Source organism: Hyaena hyaena, unplaced genomic scaffold, assembly GCF_003009895.1.
Source record: "Hyaena hyaena isolate Hyena2069 unplaced genomic scaffold, ASM300989v1 scaffold_506, whole genome shotgun sequence".
Lineage (NCBI taxonomy): Eukaryota > Metazoa > Chordata > Mammalia > Carnivora > Hyaenidae > Hyaena > Hyaena hyaena.
This window is the reverse complement of record NW_024081138.1, coordinates 499,523-523,001: the sequence shown is the minus strand read 5'-3', so window position 1 is coordinate 523,001 and position 23,479 is coordinate 499,523. Positions and strand designations below refer to the sequence as shown.

The following is a 23,479-nucleotide window of genomic DNA, read 5'->3' as shown; positions in this document are numbered from 1 at the left end:
CCCAGACAGATTACCATAAATACTAAAGAGTATTAACAGGGGTTAGGCAAAACAACAAAGCCAAGCAGTTTATCCATATCTATAGGATGCGGATTTAGGTCTTCTTTCTTCCTCAGAGCCTCCACATCATGTTTGTATTATCAGGAAGGATGATGTAATGCCTGGGTGTTCTCTGAGCAACTAGTGGAAAGGAAATCCTCTTGAGAGTTTTTCTAAAATTTATACTAAATTTAGTGGCTTCTAAACTCCAACCGAATTTAATATTATTTGCTTTAAAAAGGTGTTTTCCTGGGGCTCCTGGGTGGCTTAGTCAGTTAAACATACGACTTCGGCTTAGGTCATGATCTCACGGTTAGTGGATTTGAGCCCCGCATCCAGCTCTGTGCTGACAGCTAGCTCAGAGCCTGGAGCCTGTTTCAGATTATGTCTCCCTCTCTCTCTGCCCCTCCCCCACTCATGCTGTCTCTCTCTCTTTCAGAAATAAATAAAACATTTAAAAAAAAATAAAAAAGGGTTTTCCTATTTTTTCTCTTTTAAGATACTTTATTTAAAATTTAAAATATATAAAAATAGAATAAAATAATTTTACTTATCTTGTCATGCAGAGACAATTACTGAACTCTCCTCAGTCTTTTATGATTTGCCTATGTTCACACAGTGTGATCATGCCATGTATACAACTGTTTATTCTAGTTTTCTAATTTTTCTTTCTCTAATAAACATGTTAATAGAACTTCAGTTTCTTTTTTTCCTGGAAAGTCTTTGTTTGTTTGTTTGCTTTTTAATTCCAGTGTAGTTAACCTACAGTGTTATATTAGTTTCAGGTGGACAATATAGTGATTCACCAATTCCATACCTCACCTTGTGCTCATCACAAGTGCGCTCCTTAATCCCCATCATTTAAATGGCAAGATTTCATTCTTTTTTGTATTGACTGAATAATATTCCATTCCAATAATATTCTATATATAGATAGATAGATATACCACCTCTTTATCCATTCATCTATTGATAGACATTCAGGCTGCTTCCAAAATTTGGCTATTATAAATAATGCTGCGGTAAACATGGGGGTGCTTATATCCCTTCAAATTAGTGTTTTTGTATTTTGGGGGTAAATACCCAGTAGTGTGATTACTGGATCATTTGTTAGTTCTACTTTTAACTTTTTTCTTTTAATTTTTGAGGAACCTCCATACTGTTTTCCACAGGGGTTGTACTAGTTTGCATGCCCACCAACCAACAGAGCATAAGCAAGGGCTCCTTTTCCTTTGCATCCTTGCCAACACTTGTTGTTTCCTGTGTTTTGATTTTAGCCATTCTGACAGGTGTGAAGTAACATCTCTTTGTGGTCTTGATTTGCATTTCCCTGAGGATGAGTGATGTGGAGCATCCTTCATGCATCTTTTGGCCATCTTTGGAAAAATGCCTGTTTCATGCCTACTGCCGATTTAAAAGATTTTTTTAAGTGTTTACTTATTTTTGAGAGAGAGAGAGAGAATGTGAGCAGGGGAGGAGCAGAGAAAGAGGGAGACACAGAATCTGAAGCAGGCTCCAAGCTCTGAACTGTCAGCACAGAGCCCTATCCAAGGCTTGAACTCACGAACCACAAGATCATGACCTGAGCCGAAGTCAGATGCTTAAATGAGCCACCCAGGTGCCCCTTTTGTCCATTTTTTAATTAGCTTATTTGGTTTCTTTTGGTGTTGATTTGCAGAAGTTCTTTATATATTTTGGATACTAACCCTTCATTGGTTATGTCGTTTGCAAATATCTTCTCCCATTCAGTAGGTTTGTTAGTGGTTTCTTTTGCTATGCAGAAGCTTTTTATTTTGATGTAGTCCCAATAGCTTATTTTTGCTTTTGTTTCTCAGGGGACATGTCTAGAAAGATGGCATTATGGCCAATGTCAGAGAAGTACTGGCTGTGCTCTCTTCTAGGATTTTTATGGTTTCCAGTCTCACATGTAGGTCCTCAATCCATTTTGAGTTTATTTTTATATATCATGAAAGAAAGTGGTGCAGTTTCATTCTTTTGTATGTTGCTGTCCAGTTTTCCCAACACTATTTGTTGAAGAGACTTTTTCCAATTGCCTGTTCTGTCTCCTTGTTTGAATATTAGTCAACTATGTAATTGGAGCCTTATCTGAGCTTTTCCTCTGTTCCATTGATCTATGTGTCCATTTTTGTGCTAGTATCATACTGGTTTGATTACCAGAGCTTTGTAATATAACTTAGCATCTGGAATTGTGTTATCCCTAGCTTTGTTTTTCTTTTTCAAAATTGCTTTGGTTCTTCAGTGTCTTCTGTGCACCCATACAAATTTTAGGACTGTTTGATCTAGCTCTGTGAAAAATGCTGTTGGTATTTTGATAGAAATTGCATTAAATCTGTGGTTGCTTTGGGTAGTATGGATATTTGAACAAGATTGGTTCTTCCAATCCATGAGCACTGAGTATCTTTCAGTTTGTTTGTGCTATCTTCAATTTTTTCCATCAATGTTTTATGGTTTTCGGAGTATAGGTCTTTTACTACTTTCATTGATTTTATTTCTAGGTATTCTATTCTTTTTGGTGCAATTGTAAATTTGTGCTGCTTCATTTTTAGTGATTAGAAACACAACACATTTTTGTAAATTAACTTCGTATTCTGTGACTTTACTGAATTCATTTATCAATTCTAGTAGTTTTTGGGTGGAGTCTTTAGGGTTTTCTATATAAAGTATCATGTCATCTGCAAATAGTCTGAGTTTTACTTCTTCCTTACCAATTTGGATTAGCCTTTTATTTCTTTTTCTTGACTGATTGCTGCTGGAAAGTTTTTTTTTTTTTTTACTTAATATAAAGGCAATATACACATGTTTTGATAAGCAGAAATATATGTTACTCAAAATGAAGAAAATTTAAAAAATCAAAGGTTCTGCATTCTCACGTTGACAATTGAATACATATTAAAGGGGAACATGTAATCAGCAAGAAACCAAAAGACAGAGAAACTGCTTTTGATCCCCTCTCTAAATATACAACACTCACTTATGTCTACATGCCTATAATCTGCGCCTTTGGGACCCAGAGGTTGAGCTAAATTACGGCTGGTGGGAAGTGGCCTGGGAGTCACTCATAAGATGGGTCTCCAAGGCTCACTAAAGTGTTACCAGAAATGTGATGATATTTGTAAACATTTATTTATTGAATCTTCTCTTGGGGAGAGTGCCATATGTGATTGGAAAACAATTACTTTGATTAGCTCCTTGGATAGGGGTGTAAAGACTCTAAAGGGCCCACTTGAGTAGCCGGATGCTGACCATCCTCCTGAAAGTGCTTGGTTAGCTGCACAGTTTTGGTTTGCTCCCTGGCGTGTGGAGGTCTGGGGCCAGAGCTGGACTGCTTAGCCCCACCGTCAGAGATCCTACTTCTCTGCTGTGTCTCAGAGCACCCAGTCTCCCTAATAAACAATTAGATAAATAATACTGAGGCAGAGGTGACCATATAATTAGCCCATCCAAGGTACTTGTCTCAGCAACCCTCAGTTATATATTTTTCCGAGATCTTGCTAAGATACAGGGATGGATACCAGATGTCTCCTCCAACCTCAAGTCAGGTGTTGAGAATGGCTTTTTTCCTTCCTGACAAATGGGTCAGTCATGTCATTACCTGTCATTGTCAACATAGAAATATAGACAGTTGTTTAAAAATGAGCGATATTGATTAGCTCTGAAAGTTAGAGAAGCTACATTTCTATGTTATCTCTATATAATCTATCAAATACCCATATAGTACTTTTTATGTACCAAGCATATTTCTAAGCTCTTTCCTGTATCTGGGAAATTTCATCACGTCTAAGACAACACTGATTATAAGATGCACTGTTATTTTACATACCACCGAGACAAACTACACCACACTATCAATTGTAAAATGCATCTCAACTCTGGAGATGTTAAATGTGAAAAATGTGTGTCTTAGACTCAATGAAACATGATGTATTAATGCACTTATCACAGGGAGGTAGGTTGCTGTCATTATTCTCATTTATAGATGAGAAAATTGAGGCACAGAGAGGTTCAACAATTTTCCCAAGATCACAAAGCCAGTAAGAGGATCCAGCATTTGAACTGAGACGGTCAAACTCCAGAATGCAAGCTCATAACCACGATACTCTTCTCCCTATAGATATGAAGAGCCAAAGAAGGTTTAAGAAAAATTCATCTTTATTTTTATTGATTCATTTATTTTTTATGGAGGTTTATCAGAAAAATTATTTGAAATATTTCTCCACACAAGGGATTCAAAGTTATTCCTGCCTCAGTAATCCTCTAACATCTGAACAAGTATCCAGAGGCAGCAGAACAATCCAGAAGTACCCAACAGCTATGTGGGTCAGGTGCATTTTCTTTAGCATAAGCTAACGGGCAAGGTGTGTGTGTCTGTGTGCATCCAAATGCTGCTTCTATGAGAACAGAAGTTGTCTAATTATTACTTTTAGGCATCATCCAACATTTAGCTTTGCTAGAAAGAAGACAGCTCTGCCCCAAGTTTAGGTGAGCATGACTCAGCCTCCGCTTGGCATGGGTGTCTACAGCTGGGTTGGCTCAGACGCCTTCTGCCGCTCACCGGAGTAATGAGCCAGGCATGCTTTCTTAGATTTAGTCATTATTAGGGAAATAAACCAGGCATTCTAACCCAAATAGGAGCTATTCCTCAACCTCCTCATTTCTACTGATCCACATGGGGCTAACTTGCTCATGATTTGTCAATTTTGTACAAGTACTAGACGATCCACAGACAGGAGAGCCAAAAAGTTGGCTAGAAATTAATTATTCTGGTTTCCGAGCCATCGTTTCAACACATCTCATCATCGAGTATGGTTTCTCACTGTCCTCATCTTTCCAGAGCTTCTCCTCCCCAGATTAGCCTTCTCTGCCCTTCCAGCATGTAGCACTTCCCTTAAAGAGCACGTCTCCCACTGTATTGTAATTGCTTGTCTGTCTTCCCTGCCTATTTTAAGTTCTGTGGTGCAAAGGTCTGCATCAGTCTTGCATTGGGATGAAGTCTGTGTTACAGAAAGTTCCCAGCGTTGCCTTCCCTGGTTTGAGGCAGAGCCGGTGCCCAGGATCCACTACCTTCTGCTTTCCATCCTGCTTACCTGTGTAGCCCTTTGAGGTGCTAGCATGGGTGCTGTGAGGGGCGGGGGAGCCAGGTCTAACTTTACCTGCCATACCTCCAGCCCCCAAATACTCAGCATCTAGCACAATGGCTGGCTCATGGTAGATGTTTTAAAAACATTTGAAAATGAATGAATGAACTACAGGAGTGAGAATCCAAATAAAATTTTATGAAAAAATTTTTTTGGTTTCATTCATTCATTTACTCGCTCATTGTATTAAGTCATTACCCTATAACAGGCACTGTGTGTTTCTTCTCTCTCTCTAATATTTTATTTTACTTTTGAAAGACAGTATGCGCATGTGTGCACATGCAAGCAGGACAGGGGCACAGAGAGAGGGGGAGACAGAGGATCCAAAGCACGCTCTGTGCTGACGGCAGAGAGCCCATCAATGCTGGGCTTGAGTTCACCAACCATGAAGTCGTCACCTGAGCCAAAGTCAGATGCTTAGCTGAGCCACCCAGGTGCCCTGCACTATGTATGTTTCTGGGAGTGTGTGTGTGTGTGTGGGGGAGAATAGCAATTAGATACAGGGGAAATACTCAGCTTACCAGGCACCATCAGATGGGGCCCTTAACCTCATGTAGGGTAGCAGCAGAGTGACGGGATAGGACAAGCTTGTCAGGAAGGTGGGTGACTTGTAGAACAAATGTTTAGCCAGACCACGTGGATGAGGGGGTTGGGGGGTGATAAATGAAAGGAGTGAAGGAACTGGAATGCGTGACATGTGTGGTGAGAATTCCAGGCCAACAAAATTAGTTTATGATGCAAAGGCTCAGGGACAAAAGAGGGCATCGTCATTCAAGGAACTGCAAAGAACACTGCTTAGTGCTTAGGGGTGAGTGGGAGGCGAGCCGAGGGAGCACAGGGGCCAGATCTCAGTGCTCATGGGGTTCAGCAGGGAAAGGAGTCAGGCTGCAGAGAGGAACTGAACAACTGTATGAGTTGAGTGACACGGTTAGATTTATTTTAGGAAGTCACTCCAGCTGGAGAATGGATGAGAGGGGATGAAGGGATAAAAATCGGATGTGAAACTAGGCTAACTTGCTCTAAAGTGGTGATGGGAGGGGGGTGAATTGTCATCAGAGCATGGAGATGGGGGCAGGGGTGCGGAGAAGTGTCTAGTTTGGCTGCTACTTTCAAACAAACTGGGGGGGAAAAACAACCAGATGGTAGAAGTGTAAGTAGAATGTCATTTTACTTCACATCAACCATCAAAATCTTTTTCCTCTTCAAGTTTTTGCTGGAGGCTATCAACTGAAGCCTAAGAGGATCTGATGTGAAGACTCCTCCCTGGGAGAAGAGTCAGTGGAAAACAAGGACCAGAGGCGACCAAACAGGGAGAGAGCAGTGACCAATGGATGCGCTGTGCGTCACACATTGAGATGTCCCTCACAATGGCCATGCCTTGAAATGAGCAGTCAGCAAAAACCTCAGTTAGATCAAGGCACTTCCACCCTGTAGCAGGTTTCAGAATCTTGGGGTGAGGATGTGTGTCATTTACAAAAGTAAGCGCGATATTATAATTTTATCTTCGGAAGGCAAGCAAGTTGAAAGGGGTCAGTTTCTCAAAGATCCATATACCGTTTTTAATGACTCCTATTTCTTTGATTAACGAGTAGGCTTCCTGCCGCAGGGACGCTGTTCTTGCTCACCCTTGTGCCCAGCCCAGGCTGGCGTGAAGACACTCCGCGTGATGGATGAAGCAATGAATCAAAGAAACCCAACCACCAGCGATGTTGGCTGGTGTCCTTTCTCGGTTTTGGTTTTGTTTCTAAGCCTTCAGGGCTGCACTGTCTGCCGCGGTTAGGAACTTCCTATCACAGGATTGCTCAGTTTGAGTCTCGGGGCTTCTGATCCGCTAAAATGACATCACAGTTTTACAGGTGTGCGCGCAGTTGGGCCTTTTCGCTTTGCACTAGATTTCAGAGTGGAGGGTCTCTGCCCATTCGCCCCCAAACAGCCACCGTTCTGCGCGCATCTCACGCCGCCCCTCTGCATCGCCGAAGGCTCCCGGAGCGCGCCGGCTCCAGAGGCTTCTCGGCGCCCCGCCCAGGGGACCGTCGCTTCCCAGCCCCCTGGGATCCGGCCGACCCGACGCTAGTCTCCCACCCTTGGGGCGCGTCCCCGCGGCCTGCAGAGGCAAGGCGGCGCGGCGGCAGTCCGGGGGGCGCGCCGGGGACGCCGCCGTACCCCCGGAGCCGCGACCCCGGCCTCCGCGGCCATCTTCGGCGCGGGCGGGCGCGTGGGAGGGAGGGAGGCGCGGCCTCCGGCCTCGGGCCCGCCCCCGCCGCGCAGCCCGCCCCCGAGCGCTCGCCCTGCCGCGCCCCGCCGCGCCGCGCCCGGGTCCCGACTTCCCCCTCCGGCCCGGCCCGCAGAGCCCGCGCGCCCCCCGGCCGGCCGCCGCTCGGCCCCGCCGCGCTCGCAGAGGCCGCCATGCGGCCCGCGCGCTGGCTCGCGCTGGGCAGCCTCCTCGCCCTGGCGGTGCTGCTGGAAGGCCGGCTGGTGGGCGAGGAGGAAGCCGGCTTCGGCGAATGCGACCGCTTCTTCTATGCCGGGACCCCGCCGGCGGGGCTGGCGGCCGAGGCCCACGTGAAGATCTGTCAGCGCTCCGAAGGCGCGGAGCGCTTCGCCACCCTGTACAGCAGCCGGGACCGCATCCCCGTGTACTCGGCGTTCCGCGCGGCGCGCCCCGCGGCTGGCGGCGCCGAGCCCCGCTGGCTGGTGGAGCCGCAGGTGAGAGAGCGGTGCCGGAGCCCGGGCGCGGGACTAGCCCCCGAGGGCGCTTTGCAACCTCCGCGCGGGCGAGCGCGCGGGCGGGGGCGCGGGCGGGAAAGGGCGGCCCCCGCGTCTTAGCGGCTAAGGTCTGGAACCCCCCCCCCCCGCGATGTGTCCAGTGAGAGGTGGTTCTCCCCTACAATTAGGAGTAGACATCTGCAGTGTCTCATTCATTTCCTGATCAGCGGAAAGCCTAGGCTGGGAGCTCACAGGACTTGGCACAGGTCGTTGCCACAGTTCTTTGGGCCTGGGTAGGTGGGTGGGCGTTTTCATGCCCCTTTTGCAGAAGAGGAGATCAAGGCCCAGGGAGTCTGCCCAGCTGGTAGGATGGGGCAGGTGTTTTGGCTAGAAGTTCACTGCCCTTTCTGCATTTAAAAGCTTATCTTGGGGCGCCTGGGTGGCTCAGTCGGTTAAGCGTCCGACCTTGGCTCAGGTCATGATCTCACGATTCGTGGGTTTCGGCCCCACGTCGGGCTCTGTGCTGACGGCTCAGAGCCTGGAGCCTCTTTCAGATTCTGTGTCTCCCTCTCTCTCTGACCCTCCCCTGCTCACGTTCGCTCGCTCGCTCGCGCTGTCTCTCTCTCAGAAATAAATAATAAAACATTAAAAAGATTTAAAAATAGCTTGTCTTCTGCACAGAGCACCTGAGCCTAAAAACCCCGTGTGCACACGACATCGAGTAAATTCAGTCTGAAGTTACGTTGGTTAGGACCATAAAGGCACGTATTTGTAGAAATGCAATGGGATAGTTACAAGCAGTAGGGAAACTATCGCCAACTATTGGGAAGGGCAAACAAGTTTTACCTGACTCTTCCTAGCTACATTATCAGACCACGTGGAAGTCACGTCATGAGTGTTCTGTACTGTCTGGTGAGGGTGACCAAACACTGCGAAGGGTCCCCCGAGGCCCTGCTGAGCCTGCCTTAACACATCCTGCCCCACCTCTGCCTATAGCCACCCTTTTCCCTGCAGGCCCAGCCAGGCTCCCCTTTGGTCACTTCTCACTGACTCCCATTTGTCTCCTGCACCTGTCCCAGCCCCCCAGGCCGCCCAAGGTGGGGGCAGAGCTACTCACTCAGCCCACCCATTCTTGATAGGCACAGCTGGCCAAAACCACATGGGTGAACAGAGTGGCTTTCAGGGGCTTCATTCAGAGCCCTGGGTTGTAATCCCTGTAATGTCATTCAGATATTTCTTGGCCGGGTCTCATGCACTCTTCACCTCAGTCTCCCTATCTTCCTCTCCACATCCATTCCATAGCCTAGGATATCAGGATGTATGAGATCAGACATTTGAAAAAGGCTTTGTAAGTTGTACACACTTAAGGCATGGACTGATCTAAAATTAGTTGGCCGCCAGCTGCACCCCTCGAGCTCTCTGCATATCCCCCAGTTCGTTATGCATCACGATTGTGGGCCCATCAAGAAACATGATCTAGTCCTTTCTCCTTGAGAATCTTATGGACGGCTTAAGGAGACAATAGGCATTGTGAGGAGGACACAGGGATGCATGCTAAACAAATTTCAGTTCAATTCAGAGCACATTTAGTAATCGCCTGCTGGGTGCCAGGCTCTTAGGGCACCGGGAGAACAGAGGGTGTCTCTTGAGCTCTGAGGCTTCCTAGTGTGCAGGTGAAGAATTAGCTGATGAGAGCCAGGCTGTGTGGGTTTGAGAATCAGCCCCTCTCTTGAGTAGCTGTAAACCTGGACAGGTTATCTTGGACAGGGCTAATGACGGGTGGTCTTGAGGATTACCTGAGTTACTATATAAAGTTCCCTGAGAGACGCCTGGCATATACATACTAGCTGTTCTTAGGACATAAGCAAAACCCATAAAGGTAAACAAAATCCTACTGGGTTTCATCTGTCTCGAGGGAAAGCCTTAGGGTCAGGGCGACATTTGGGCTCTGCCTGGAAGGCTGAGGCAGAGTTCAGAAGAGAGACAGAAAGGAGGAGGAACATCAAGACTGAGAAATGCGGATTCAGGGGTTAGTGCGCGCGGAGGGGCTGGGAGGGTATGTATGTTACAGTCTGCCCAAGTGTGCAGAATAAAGGGCAATAAGGAAGAGAAGGTCGGGTATGAAGGAACGATTAAGGAAGGTTTAGTGAGGCAGAGCCATTTATGCACTTACAGAAGGAGTCACCCAGGCGGTGAACCCCCCTCCCCAACCCCTGCCCTGGGCCCCTGGGGGCAGGAAATGAGGAATGGGATGCGAGAGGAGGGGGGAAATTGTTCCAAATGGCACCTCGAGAGCTGAGATGAGCAGTGTGGTTTGGAGAAGTGGGGGAGGTCCCAGCTGGGGAGCAGCTCAGAATGGTGGCTGTGGCTCATGCTTTTCCCTGCAAGATGGGCTTGGGTCCCCCTCCTTCCCACGCCAGCCTCGGTGAAGCGGGCCAGGAGCCAGAGGGTATGAGGAGGCAGGGAAGGAGGGAGGGAGGAGGAGATGCAGGCAGGCTCCGGCACGCTGCAGGGCACACTGCGGCAAACCTAACCCCCCTGCAGCCCGAGGCCTGCTCTCCGCCAGGGTCCCCCCTGCTGGACGACAGAACTGCGATGCTCGGGGCGCACTGTGGACCAGCTGCTTTAGAGCACTCTGTAATGCTCAGTTGCCTTGTGCCCGCATTACCTTTTTATGAGGTCAGCCTTACCGAGAGCTGACGGGCAAGGGAGAGGCAGAAGACGAAAGGAGCTCCGTGCTTGTCTGGGGTGATGAGTCAGGCGGGGCTGCCCGGAGCCCCGCGGCTCTCCCACAGCCCAGTTCAGCACCTTTCGTAGCTGGCCTGCAGTTTCCCTTGGGAAAACACTCCTAAATTGAAGATCATGGAGACTTAGTCACTCTTGTGCTTAAAACGCATAAGGTGTTGGCTGCCCTGCTCCCACAGGGCAACGTTCATTCCGCAGCATGCAGTTTACAAGGCTCTCCGTGCGTGCCCTGGCTCCTGTCTCCGGCTCCAGCCTTGTTCTCACTCCTCCCCACCCTCACAGTCTATGTTCTAGCATTATCCGGCTGCCTGGCCTGCCTCTCATAAAGCTGTACTGTTTGTCACTTCTGCTTCTGTACTCATGCTCATTCCTTTTTTTAAAACATTTTTTTTGAAATTATTCATTTTTGAGAGAGAGAGCATGCTTGAGCATGAGCAGGCGAGGGGCAGAGAGAGAGAGGGAGTCCCAAGCAGGCTTTGCCCCGAGCCTGACATGGGGCTCAAACTCATGAACCATGAGATGATGACCTGAGCTGAAGTCAAGAGGCAGACGCTTAAATGACGGAGGCACCCAGGCGCCCCCATGCTCATTTCTTGTGCCCAGAATCCTTTCTGTAGTGCCCCCATCTTGCCCCTCACGTCTTCTTCTCCTCCAGCCTTTAAGACCGCTCAGGTGTCACAGCTTCCGGAAAGAATTGCCCACCTGATTTTGGTCCACTGCTCGGTGCTCCAGGAATTTTTCTCTGTTTTGTACTTCCCACATTGTTTTGTGATTACGTACGTATGTGTCTGTCCCAGTGGCCCTTGAGAAGTGAATGCTATACCCTTACTCGTCATGCTTATGTTCCTGAGTGTCTGGGACCCCGAAGGTCTTAATAAGTGTTGAATAAAATAATTCCCTGTTAGGCTCAATCAGGCAGCAGCGGGGGAGATTCTCTGCCTGAGCCTTCTTGGGGGGACATGTACGACTTCAGAGGCTTGCCCCACAGCTGGCCAGCAGCCACTAATACAAACATGTCCCCTATGCAGAGCTGGAACCTTCTTCTAAGTCCATGCCATTAGTCCTTGCTCTGGCCTTTGGAACCCAAATGATTTGGATCTCCTGTCTAGACAACAGCTCTTTGGTGTCAGATACAGGATCCCCATGTCCGCCCCCGCAGGAGGAATTTAAATGGGATCTTCTAAGGCACAGAAGGAGAACTTTAAAAGGAAGCAGAGAAAACAGAGGATGGTTGTCGGTTTTATGTGGAATGTGGTTTAATATGAGAATGGAGAAAAGGCGAAAAGAGAGATGAGAAAATCCCACTAGCATGATGGACGTGGTTTGGAAGGTTTCCAGTCAAGACTCCAGAGTCTTGAGAACTGGGTTCTGGTTTGGTACCTTTTAGTCTCTCAGTTCCTTTCCATTTAACGGAAGAGCTTTTTGGATAAGGTATCAGCGATGCCTTTCACGTACATTGTCACTTCATGCTGGAGACCAACATTTAAGATCCTTCCATTTTTTAAACATGAATATTGAATGGATCTGGCTTACACTTACTTAATCTTATAAAAATACTCTGATATCTTGTAGAGATGAATAGAGGCTAACTGATGTGCCCAATGTCACAAGTTTGGATTTGAACTCATGACTATTTGCTCTTAGTTCAAGGCTCTTTCAATACCTCATGGAGATTTTTGACCTCACAGTGGATCCCCTGCATTAATGGTCACGGGGCTTTAATCCTCCTCTTTTATACGGGGATCTTAATTTCTACTCCATTTCTGTTTCCCAGTTGTCGCAGGACATGTGGGAGCATATATTTGGCCACATGAATGTTGCCTGGGTGTCGGTGGCTCTGGAGTAAAGGTTATGTTCTGGTGAACTACAAAAGCATTTTCCTAAAGGCTCTGATGAGGTCATATTTCAAATCTTAGTAAATGTGAACAGTGGCCACAACTTAGAACCTTGATGAATTTCTGGATCTTTCATTTCTATCAGTGGCTGCTTGCCTACAAGCCCTGAAACTGTGAGACACACTCTTTATTCTAATATCAGTCTTTTTATCGTTATGTCAGAGAACGGGTACATAGAAGACATCATACACTTAAATCCCTGTACAGCAAACAGGACAATTCTGAGACATACTTTCTAGTAGAGAGACTTGAATTCAGACCCCTGCTCTGCCACTTGTAAGCTATGTGACCTTAAATTCCTCCAGCCCTGGTTTGTTTGTTTTTTTTTCTTTTATCTGTTCATTAAAGGAAATGACAGTGTTTTTCACAGAGTAGTTGTGACAGAGTAACACACATAAACATATAGTGCGTACCTGGAGTATGATAAGATCTTAGTAAATATTAGTATGTATATTTTATTAAGCTCTTACTCTAATAGGTGTTATTAACTAAAAACTTTATTTATGTAAGCTCTATGCCCACCATAGGCTTGAACTCACAACCCTGAGATTGAATCACATGCTCTGCCAACTGAGCCAGCCCCCCTTTTTACTACTTTTTTGAGAGATGGATAGAGTGCAAGCAGGGGAGGGGCAAAACAGGCTGGGGGGGAGAGAGAGAGAGAATCCCAAGCAGGCTCCACGCCCAGTGCAGAGCGCATCATGGGACTCAGTCTCACTACTGTGAGATCATGACCTGAGCTGCAATTAAGTGTCAGATGCCTAACTGACAGCCACCCAGGTGCCCCTACTACATTTTTTAAATTAGTTTTTTAAGTAAGCTCTACGCCCAGTGTGGGGCTTGAATCCATGCCTCCGAGATCAAGAGTCACATGTGTAAACACACACCCACACCCACACACACATATGGAATATTGGATTAGTTCGGTGGCTCTTAGGAATCTCTTAAAATGTAAGACATCACGTGTGTATCTTCTGAAATGCTAGGCATGTGCTTCACATTCATACAACAGGTGCGCAGAAAGAGTTTTGGTGAGAGATTGAATGGATGGATGGATGATGGATGGATTTAGGTGCCTGAAAAAACAAAAATAAAATAGGTGCCAGAGCTTCTCCGCCCTCCCTGTCCTGAGTAACCAAGAGGTGTGTTGTCACAAAACAAACAGTGAGCAATTGCATTGCAATCTGTTGTGCTGAGCCTGGGTAAGAAGTCTGGGAAGCGCCTACTCAAAGGGATGCTTCCCAAGTCAGTCACTCACAATGTCCTCCTTCCTGGGGTGCACCTAGCAAAAGCCAGAGTTGCATTTTCTCCTCTTCTGGTGTTTTTCTTCGTCTTTGAATTCAGTTTCCCATTTGATTTGTGGTCATTCTCAGGAGCAAGTTAAGGTACTTGCCCTATGTTGGCAGAACATTTCAGGGATATTTTGCCCCGAAACAGCTCACTGGTGACTTATATCTGTACACCATTCTTTAAGCGTTCAGACTTAACTTTGGACAGGCCAGGAAAGGAGCTGTCATTTATTGATCCCTTACTAGGTACAAGCTGCCAGACACAGAGCCCGGATTAGAGCTTATGGCTGTCAGATTCCAAACCTCTTATTGCCCTTTCTACTCTGCCATGCCATCTCCCAAATCCAGTGTTTGCATTTCCTCTCCAGATTCCAAATGGACTAACTGGGGCTGTTATTTTACTGAATTCATCTAGACCATTCTGAAAATCCCCACGTCGGCTTGTCATTAGCTCAGTTACTAGCTCATGGTGATTCAATGGAGTGTTCCTTGAATAAAGACTTTATTCTTTGGGTTTCAAATTTCTCTTCCTTTTAAACTGTCAGTGAAACTGTTAAAGTACAAGTGAGAATATGAGAAAATAAATCCTCCCACTTTCCAGTGGCTTTTGCTTCCTGTGATCTGGTCTTGCTCCTAGAATTACTGTTGGATCAAGAATGTTTTCCCCTTCAAGTTGTAGATCGTGTCTCCTGAGTGGCCACATACCCTTTTGATTCTGTAGAACTTGACATCTATGGCAGCAGTGATCTGTTGCCTGCTGATATATCTGGCCACAGAAAGGAAGGAAAAATAAAAAAGAAACCTACTCATGGGGTGAACCAAAAATAGAAGCACCATTAGTATTCCAGCCATGCTTCTATTGACCCAGCGCCGGACAGAAGTGTGGCTCAATCAAAAGAGGTCAGGCTGAGGACGTTCTATACTTTTAATCAAAAGGAAAAATATGGTGCATTTCATTTTGCAGAGTAAACAGATGGCTGACATCGTATTTGAGAACATAAATTATATATTACAGTTGACTTGTACCTTCATTTTAGGGACGATTGGTCTAGAGTTTTGATTGAGTTTCAGTTGGCAGGAACGTCTAATGCTTCAACAAAGCCCTGGGTCCTTTGTCACTTAATTCACTAAATCAACAAATATTTATTCGAGCATCTGCTATATGTGAGGCACTGTTCTAGGCTCTGGGAATAGAGTAGTGAATCAGACAAAAATACCTTCTCTCGGGGCGCCTGGGTGGCTTAGTCGGTTAAGCGTCCGACTTTCGCTTAGGTCATGATTTCTCGGTTCGTGGGTTCGAGCCCCGCGTCTGGCTCTGTTCTGACTGCCAGCTCTGAGCCTGGAGCCTGTTTCAGTCTGTGACTCCCTCTCTCTCTGACCCTCCCCTGCTCGTGCTGTCTCTCTCTCTCTCTCTCTCTCTCTCCTAGAAAAAACAAAAACAAAAACAAAAAAACCTTCTCTCAGGCTTACTGTCTAATGGAGAGCACAGGTGGTTATAAAACAAAGACAAGACGAAGCATATTAAATAGTGAAAGGGCTAAGAAGAAAAATTAAGCAAGGCAGGATGTTTTGAGCTATCAGGGAAAAGGTGAAGTTTTAAAAAGGCTTTCAGGGAGGACATCGCTGTGGAGGTGACTTTGTACACAAACCTGAAGGGAGTGACAAAGCCAGTCATGGAGGTATCCGGGGGAAGGATGTTCCAGGCAGAGAACTGTAAGTGTAAAGGCCCTGAGGCAGGATGTTCCTCATGTTTGAGAGAGAGGCCAATGTGGCTAGAGAAGGTTAAATGAGGAGAGTGGCTGGAAATAAGGTCAGAGAGGTGGTGTGGGAGATCGCACATCATTCCAGGCCTTCCGGGCTATTTGTAAGAGACCTGGCTTTCCCTCCACGTGAGACGGATGCCGTTGTGCCAACTTTGAGCAGAGGGTGTCTGACGTGTTCTGACTTTTTAATAGGATCATTTTGGCTGCTGGATTGAGACCAGACCATATGGGTTCAAAAGCAGAAGCAGAGAGACTAGATAGGAGGTTTCAATAATCTGTCAAGAGATGGCAGTGGCCTGGCCCACCGGGGCTGACATTCTGGCTTAGAGTATATTTTGAAGGAAGAGCCAAGAGCAAGAGAAAGGAAGGAGTCACAGACAACCGCAAGGACCTTGGCCAGAACAACTGGAAGAATGGAGTTGCCGTGAATAAGACGAGGGCACTACAGGAGGAGCTGGTGTGTTAGACGCGCTAAGTGTGAGACGCCTTTAGGTGTTGAGCAGAGCTTCAGGGAGGGGCCCAGAACTCACCGGGTACATCACCACACCGGCACTTCTAGGCGTGTTTTCACATGTAATCTCACCTAACCTGAGGATCTGAAGTGGGTGCTGCACTTACAGCACAGAGCCCGATGCGGGGCTCAAACCCACGAACCGTGAGCTCATGACCTGAGCCGAAGTCAGACGTTTAACCTACTGAGCCACCCGGGTGTCCCTCTCCCCCCCACCCCCCCCATCAGGATTTTATACAACAGAGCATGTTCCCAGCCCCACTGCCAAGTGCCAATGAACATCAGTGCTCACAGCCTCCAGGAGCACGTGCGTGCCTGCCACCACAGAGGGTCCCAGGATCTGGAAGTGCCTCACTGAGCAGAGGACGCTCTTGCCTCCTTTTGCAGTCTTGTGTGTTCCAGTCCATCATGAGTGTTCCTCTGGCCATTCTGCAAACAGACATTCCCTGTAAGGTGAGGGGGGAATGGATCCCCTACACACTGCATCAAGCAACAAGTATCATCACGAGTCTCGCTGAGTGTGGCCAGGATAAGGGCGGGGTCTTGCATCTTGCGGGGCGTGGAGCCGTACGCTGCGGGTGCTGGGCTGGGTGCGTGTGTGAGCCTGAGGAGAGCCCAGCTTCTGACCAGGTGCTAGTTGTCTGAAGGGAGGGGTGCAAGCAAACCGCACCCTCCAGAGCCCCACCTCTGGAACTGAGATAGAGAAGCCACCCATCCATCCTTCCGCCCTAGTGAGTGCTAGAGTCCCTCCAGTGTACCCAGCCTGGCTCCCCAGGGAAGGGAAGCCAGCTGCACCCAGCACATTCTGAAACCTCATAGCCCAGTAACGCAATGGACCAGCAGAGGGCCTTTGCTCCAACTCAGCACACCCTGCCTCCTTAAAAGGACCGAAATTCCTTTTTTCCTTTAGGACTGTTAGTAAACTGAAGTCCTTTCCCCATGCAAGTTCTCACCTTTGCCCTGACATGCTAGGTAACCTGTTTGTTTGTTTGTTTGTTTTACTAAAAGAATACCCCCCCCCACTACCCAACTCCAGGGGGGAATGTATTCTTTTTTGTGTGTGGGGAAGAGCACAGTTCAGGAGGGACAAAGAGAGGGATACAGAGGATCTGACGCAAGCTCTATGCTGACAGGCTGATAGCAGTGAGCCCGATGTGGGGCTTGAACTCACAAACCGCCATGAGATCATGACCTGAGCTGAAGTCGGACGCTCAACTGACTGAGCCACCCAGGTGCCCCTAGGTAACCTGATTTTCACCCAGCTTGGCAAACGAGCCTTCCTGCTCTGTCTGGGAGATGAGAGCTTTGGTTTCAGGAAGTCCCCTGATCATAATATTCATAACTGAGGGAAGAAGTGGACCCCTGTCACATCAGAGTTTTGAGTGAATCGACCAGGATACATAATTGAACAGCACCATGTAAGGAAATGGCCACTGGTGATATTTCTGAAAGACCGGGTATCCCCTGTAGTCCCCAGATGCACGGAAGCCGGGGAAGGGAAAGCCGGGTTTATGGACCAGAATATGTCTCCACGTGTTCTGGAGTATTTCCACTGTATCTGACCCATGGCACCATGATGACAGAGGCCTCCTTCGTGGCCAGGAGCACTGGTGTGGTTGATGAGCTTGCTCTTGCACCTCACCCGGACAGACCTCGCCCCTCTGGCCCCTGCCTTCTGCACTTTGGAGGCCCAAGGCCGCTCATCTTCCTCTAGGCCTCTGCAAAACAGCTTCCCCACCGGTTAACCCTTTTAACCCACGTCTCTAAGTTTACTCCACTCAGAAGCCACAGAAATCCTCTCAGATCACTAATCCCATCGTGCCTCCAACAGCCTCAGTGGAAACTCTCCAAGGCTCCCCATTTCTCCTCAGATAAAGATAAGGCCTTATCGTGCTCTCCAGAGTCCTGCACGTGCGTCTCCCGGTCCCCGCCCCGCCTTATCTGGTGTCACACGCATTGCCAGGCCTTGACTTCCAGCCAGTTTGGCTTACTTCTGTGGGGTGTGGTGCTGCTGCTTTTTAATGCCCGTCATAGTGTCTATGCACCTGCTGCTTTGGTTCTGTTTTTTGTCTTCCATGATGTTCCCAATGGGTCAACTGTCTGGAATACTCTCCAGTAGCACCAAACGTACCTTTCTTTGCTAGCGTATTACAGCTACACAGTTATTTGTGGAACTAACCGAGCGCCCCTCAGCTAGACTCTAAGGTCTGTGAGGGCAGGGCTATTGTTGGTGTCGAATCTTCACCCTCTAAAGCAGGGACCGGCAGACTTTTTCTGTAAATGGCCAAATAGCACATACTTCTGGCTTCGTTGACCATGTGGTCTCTGATGCACCTATTCAGCTGGGCTGTTTTAGCACAAAGGCAGCCACCGACAGTAGATAAATGAGTGAGCATGGCCGTGTTCCAAGGGAACTTTATGTATGAAAACTGGTGGTAGGCCTGGTGTGCCAGCCCCTGGTCTAGCCCAGTGCCAGCACTTGGTCAGTAACTAATGAACGTCGCTGAAGGTTGAGCGCTTCGCGAATGTGGATTGAACAGCAACAGTGAAATTCGGAAGCTGGGCGATCCTATTCCTGTAATAGCCCGGCAGCCCGAGACACCTCTCAGCTGTGTGTGGCGATGGCCCCTGTTTATCATGTTAAGGGTTTTTAGGATTATAAACGTAACATATGCTTAGAGTAAAAAGATTTTTGAACATTCTAGAAGTATATAAATAAAAAGATCTCATTTCACACAGATAAGAAACTAATCTCTACAGTTTGCATGTGTGTGCGTGCTAACGTTCCAGAGATTTCCGTTACACGTGGAGACACCTGGAGGCACTCATACTCCTTATTCTAGTCAACAAGGGTCAGGGCCCTTTTGGACTCTAACAAGCCCCTCAAACAACGTCATACCCATGGAGTGGGAGGGTGAAGGGGCTCTTGAGTGAATTTGCACACACACCCAGAAATAATGTATTGCATTTAGAAATAGAAGGCCTGGGGTCTTCACATGCAGAGTCTATTTCTTTCAAGCCAGTGTCCAGGTAAGTCACAGATGGCCTGAAAGAATCTTACCTTCTTCCCCCTCCCTGTGCTCCTGAGCAGAGGTGATCCTTCTCCTCTTGGGGGAGCCTCACTGGCCTGCGCAAGGTCCCAAGGCCAGTAAGTGACAGAGCCGCCAGCTCTCCTCGCCTCTAATCTGGTGTTCTGTCACCCAGCCCTGCCGCCACCATGTAGTCTCTCATCGAGAGGAACTCGAAGAGGAGCGACATTCAGAAAACCCAGGAGGAAATGATTTTGCCCGAGGGCAGGTTTACTAGCCTCAGATCATATTTATTACACAACGCTGAGAAACACATGCTGAGACTTAATAGTTTGAGGAGGGTTTAGGCTGGATGCAAGTAAGGTGTTTCCTGACAGAGTTAAGATGCTGTGGGGAAGGGTCTGAGGGCTGTGCAGTCCCCTTCTCTAGTGATCTTTAAAATGAAGGGTGGATTAAGCCAGTTGGTTTTGGAGAAGGGCTATTTCTTAATAGCTATAATCTCTTTCTTTTCTAAATATTTATTTTTGAGGGAGCGAAGGGGCAGAGAGAGGGAGACAGAGAATCTGAAGCAGGTTCTGTGCTGACAGCAGAGAGTTTGATGTGGGGCTCAAACTCATGACCTCCAAGACAATAACCTGGGCTGAAGATGGACGCCCAACTGACTGAGCCACCCCTCTATGGCTGTAATCCTGAGTGGAGACAGTCTTTGAGCCTTTCCCAGTTTTCCGAGGAGGGTGACTCGGCAGTTGAGTTGACAGTGGTGATATCTCAGCCTCAGTTCCACGCCCGGTGTGGCTCACTGACCAGGCACATTACTGTTGCTTTTGCTGCTCTCAGTGCTGGGTACCATTCTGCTCCCCTCTAATTGCCACAGGCCAGTGCTTGAGTTTTTCCTCTCTTCATATATGTAATAAGTGTGCTCACAGCCAGTCAGAGACAAGAGTTGATCACAAATTTGTTCTCTGGCAGTGAATTGGGATTTAAGAGGTAGGCATGGTATTACAGGGGTTTTCGGTGATTGAAACAAGCCCACGGCTGTTTCTTATGTGGTCATTCACTTATTCCTTCCTGGTCAACGAGTCTAGGATTTTAGCACTGCAGAGAATGAGTAGTCAGGCACCCAGCTCCTGATTGACTCTTTGATTAGTGTTATCATTCTCCTCCGCATCAAAACCATTTATTCAACTACCAGCACTAAGCCACAAACTAGGAATCTAAGACATGGTCATGGAACAAAACCCAGCCCCTTTCCGCAGATATCTTGTTACTAAAGTCAGGAAGACAGATCTTTTTTTTTTTCCTTAAATAGTTTATTGTCAAGTTGGTTTCCATATAACACCCAGTGCTCATTCCAACAAGTGCCCTCCTCCGTGCCCATCACTCCCTGTCCCCTCTCCCCAGCGCCCATCAGCCCTCAGTTCTCAGCATTCAAGAGTCTCTCATGGTTTGCCTCCCTCCCTCTCCCACACTATTTTTCCCCTTCTTCTCACCCACGGTCCCCCATTAAGTTCCTTCTAATCCTCCTATACGTGCAACCATACGGTAGCTGTCCTTCTCTGTCTGACTTATTTCACTCAGCATAACTCCCTCAAGTTCCATCCATGTTGCTACACATGGCCAGATTTCATTCTTTCTCATTGCCATGTCGTATTCCATTGTATAGATAAATCACATCTTCTTGAAGGAAGGCAGATCTTGACCCCAACTTAATTCTCTCCTACTAGACTGTTAGCCCTGAAAGGGCAAGGACTGAGCAACCATACAGAGTGGTTAAGTAAGGGGGTCTTGGAGAGAGACAAAATCGGGCCAAGTCCTAGTTCTGTTATTTATCAGCTGTGTGACCTTGGAAATGTTACTGAATCTCATGGGGCTCAGTTTCCTATATGTGGCATGGAGCTAATAAATTGTCCCTATTCCACGGGGGAGTGAAAAAGATTCGGTATGACAGTGTGTACAAAGGCCACTCTGCATTGTGTCCAAGCACTCACCATATATACATTAAGCATGTTGAATGAACAAGTAACCTCTGCTTCCCAGACCATGCCTACCTTGGAGACAACCAGGACAACCAGGTCATACTCCTAGGTTTGACCCGGTATTATTTCTGAAGTAGTTTCCTGGCCTGTGATGGGAAAGTGAGAGGTCAGACTCCTAAGGTGGCCAAGTGGGAGAGGAAGATAGGTTGGGCCAAGCAGCAGATGCAATAAAACCAATAAAACTTTGTCAGTGTTGTACCCACCTTTGGTAAAAATAAGGGTCCCAAGGCCAACTCCAAAGGCCGTTATAATCCTGGATTTCTCTAATAAAATATTGAGCTGGCCAAAACGAAAAAAAATCCATATTCCTGCTCCCATGCTACCTTTCTGGTGACTGGTCTCAGCCTTTCCTGTGGCTCCTCCATGTTACTTGGACCATTGATGCACTCTTTGTTGAAGAGTTTAGGAGAAGTTCCTTCTCTCTGGTCTATGGAGCACCCCCTCTGGTCTGTTCCGAGACTTCTGCAACCAGGACAGCCTTGTCTCTTTCATTTGTTCCTGAGATTTAATCCAGGGGTCTGGAAGGCTCCATGCCTATAAGATTCTTGCCCCAATTCCCACAGGGGGCCTGCTGGGTTCTCCCAATGCTTCAGGCTAGTTGGTGCATGAATCATAAACTTACCCAAGCTTATTCAGGTAAAGGGCAGGGCTGTTGTAACAGATGACTGGTAGATTCACAGACATAGCAACAGAGGTACACACAGGCTTCAGAAGAACCAGAGCTCAGAAATGTCTAGAAACCAAATGGTCCCACAGACTTCATGGGCTTTATCCTACTCTCCTCTTCTTGTAACCAGTTTTCCTGTTTTCCCATGGGTCAGCCTGGCTACCAACCCTGAACTGCATGTAGCAACCTTCATACTCTAATTGTTGTCAGTCTCTGAGTTTCTTGGATTATGTCGGATTAGAAACCTAAGAGAGCCATCTGATTGATTACTGGCCAGATTGACCATCCCTTTCTTGTGACTCGCAAGGAGGGGGGCAGGAGGGGTTCATGTGGTAAGAAATGCTGTTTTCAGAGATAGTATCTGAAATACTCAGTTACTTTAGCAACAGAAGTTGGCTGTGGCTCACTGACTGACAAGGGCTGATTTACCTGGTGATTGAGAGAGCCCAGTTTGGGCAGCCACGTTAGATTACTCAAGGGACCTTCAGTACTCTACAGAACTGGTTCTGTGTACCAACTATGTGTGTAATTCATGCCACAAAGGCCCTGAGGTGGAATTGATCTCCCAGGAGTGGGTGACTTGTGATCTTGGGAAAGCACTCACCAAGTCTGTCTCAACCAGGGTCCTGGCAAGAAACAGATGGAACTCTCAAAGTAGTTTAACCAACAGAATTGAATGAAGAAACTAGTTACAGAGAACTAAGGGAGTCAACAGGGTGGGTAAAGCGCCTAGGGCCTAACCATTGCAGAGGGACCTGTTACCATCTCAAGCCCGTGGGGTCAGGCGGGAGCCTGGTGAGAGTTTCTGCAGCAGCCAGGTGGAGGGGGAGCAAAGGAGTAAATACTCTGGCCTGTCTCTTCCCACCCTTCCAGTGGCTGCTCCAGTCAGAAGTCAGAGGGCATGAGAGCTCAGACGATGTGGTCCCTAAAAGCCAGCCTCCTGCGCACGCAGAGCAGGGCAGAGAGGAGTGGAGAAAGGCTCTGTGAGGCCAAAGGACACCCCCAGCATGGGGGATGTGAGGCTGGGGCTGGACCTGAGTGCCCAGGGGGGCAGTTCAAGCAGCAGAGAGGAGTGGTGAGGCACCCCCACCACTGAGGTCATGGGTACCCGTACAGAGGGAAGCAGGGAAGCACCCACATTACATCCATGTAACTGACATGGTTGGAAATGGATTGGCCTATTTTTTTTTTAATGTTTTTTTTTTTTAATTTTATTTATTTCTAGGGGAGAGAGAGAGACAGCGTGAGCAGGGGAGGGTCAGAGAGAGAGGGAGTCACAGACTGAAACAGGCTCCAGGCTCTGAGCTGGCAGTCAGCACAGAGCCCGACGCGGGGCTCGAACCCACGAACCGCGAGATCACGACCCAAGCGAAAGTCGGACGCCCAACCGACTAGGCCATCCAGGCGCCCCTGGATTGGCCTATTTTGGCTGAATGTAAGGGAAGATGTCAGAGAAAAGATTGGAAGGGTTTGGGGAGGCCTTCTGAATATACCTGTTTGCCATTTAACCAGGGAACATAGGGTACTGTTGAAGACGTTAGAGAGAATAGTGAGATCCGTTCAAAAGAGTATAAATAGCAAGAAAGGACTTCTCATTCTGTGTATGGATAAGGTAGGAATCCATGTTTACACATTTTTTTTTT

At 47.6% G+C, this 23,479-nt stretch overlaps 1 protein-coding gene across 1 annotated transcript in view; it reads left to right on the top strand.

Annotated features, from left to right (window-relative positions):
- Positions 1 to 7,557: 7,557 nt before the first annotated feature.
- Positions 7,558 to 23,479, top strand: part of ENDOD1 (endonuclease domain containing 1) — a 26,137-nt gene continuing 10,215 nt past the window's right edge. Inside the window, exon 1 of the mRNA XM_039255009.1 lies at positions 7,558 to 7,901. Within this exon, the coding sequence (XP_039110940.1) occupies positions 7,602 to 7,901 (300 nt within the window). The 5' untranslated portion in view covers positions 7,558 to 7,601. The remainder of the gene's footprint in view (positions 7,902 to 23,479) is intronic.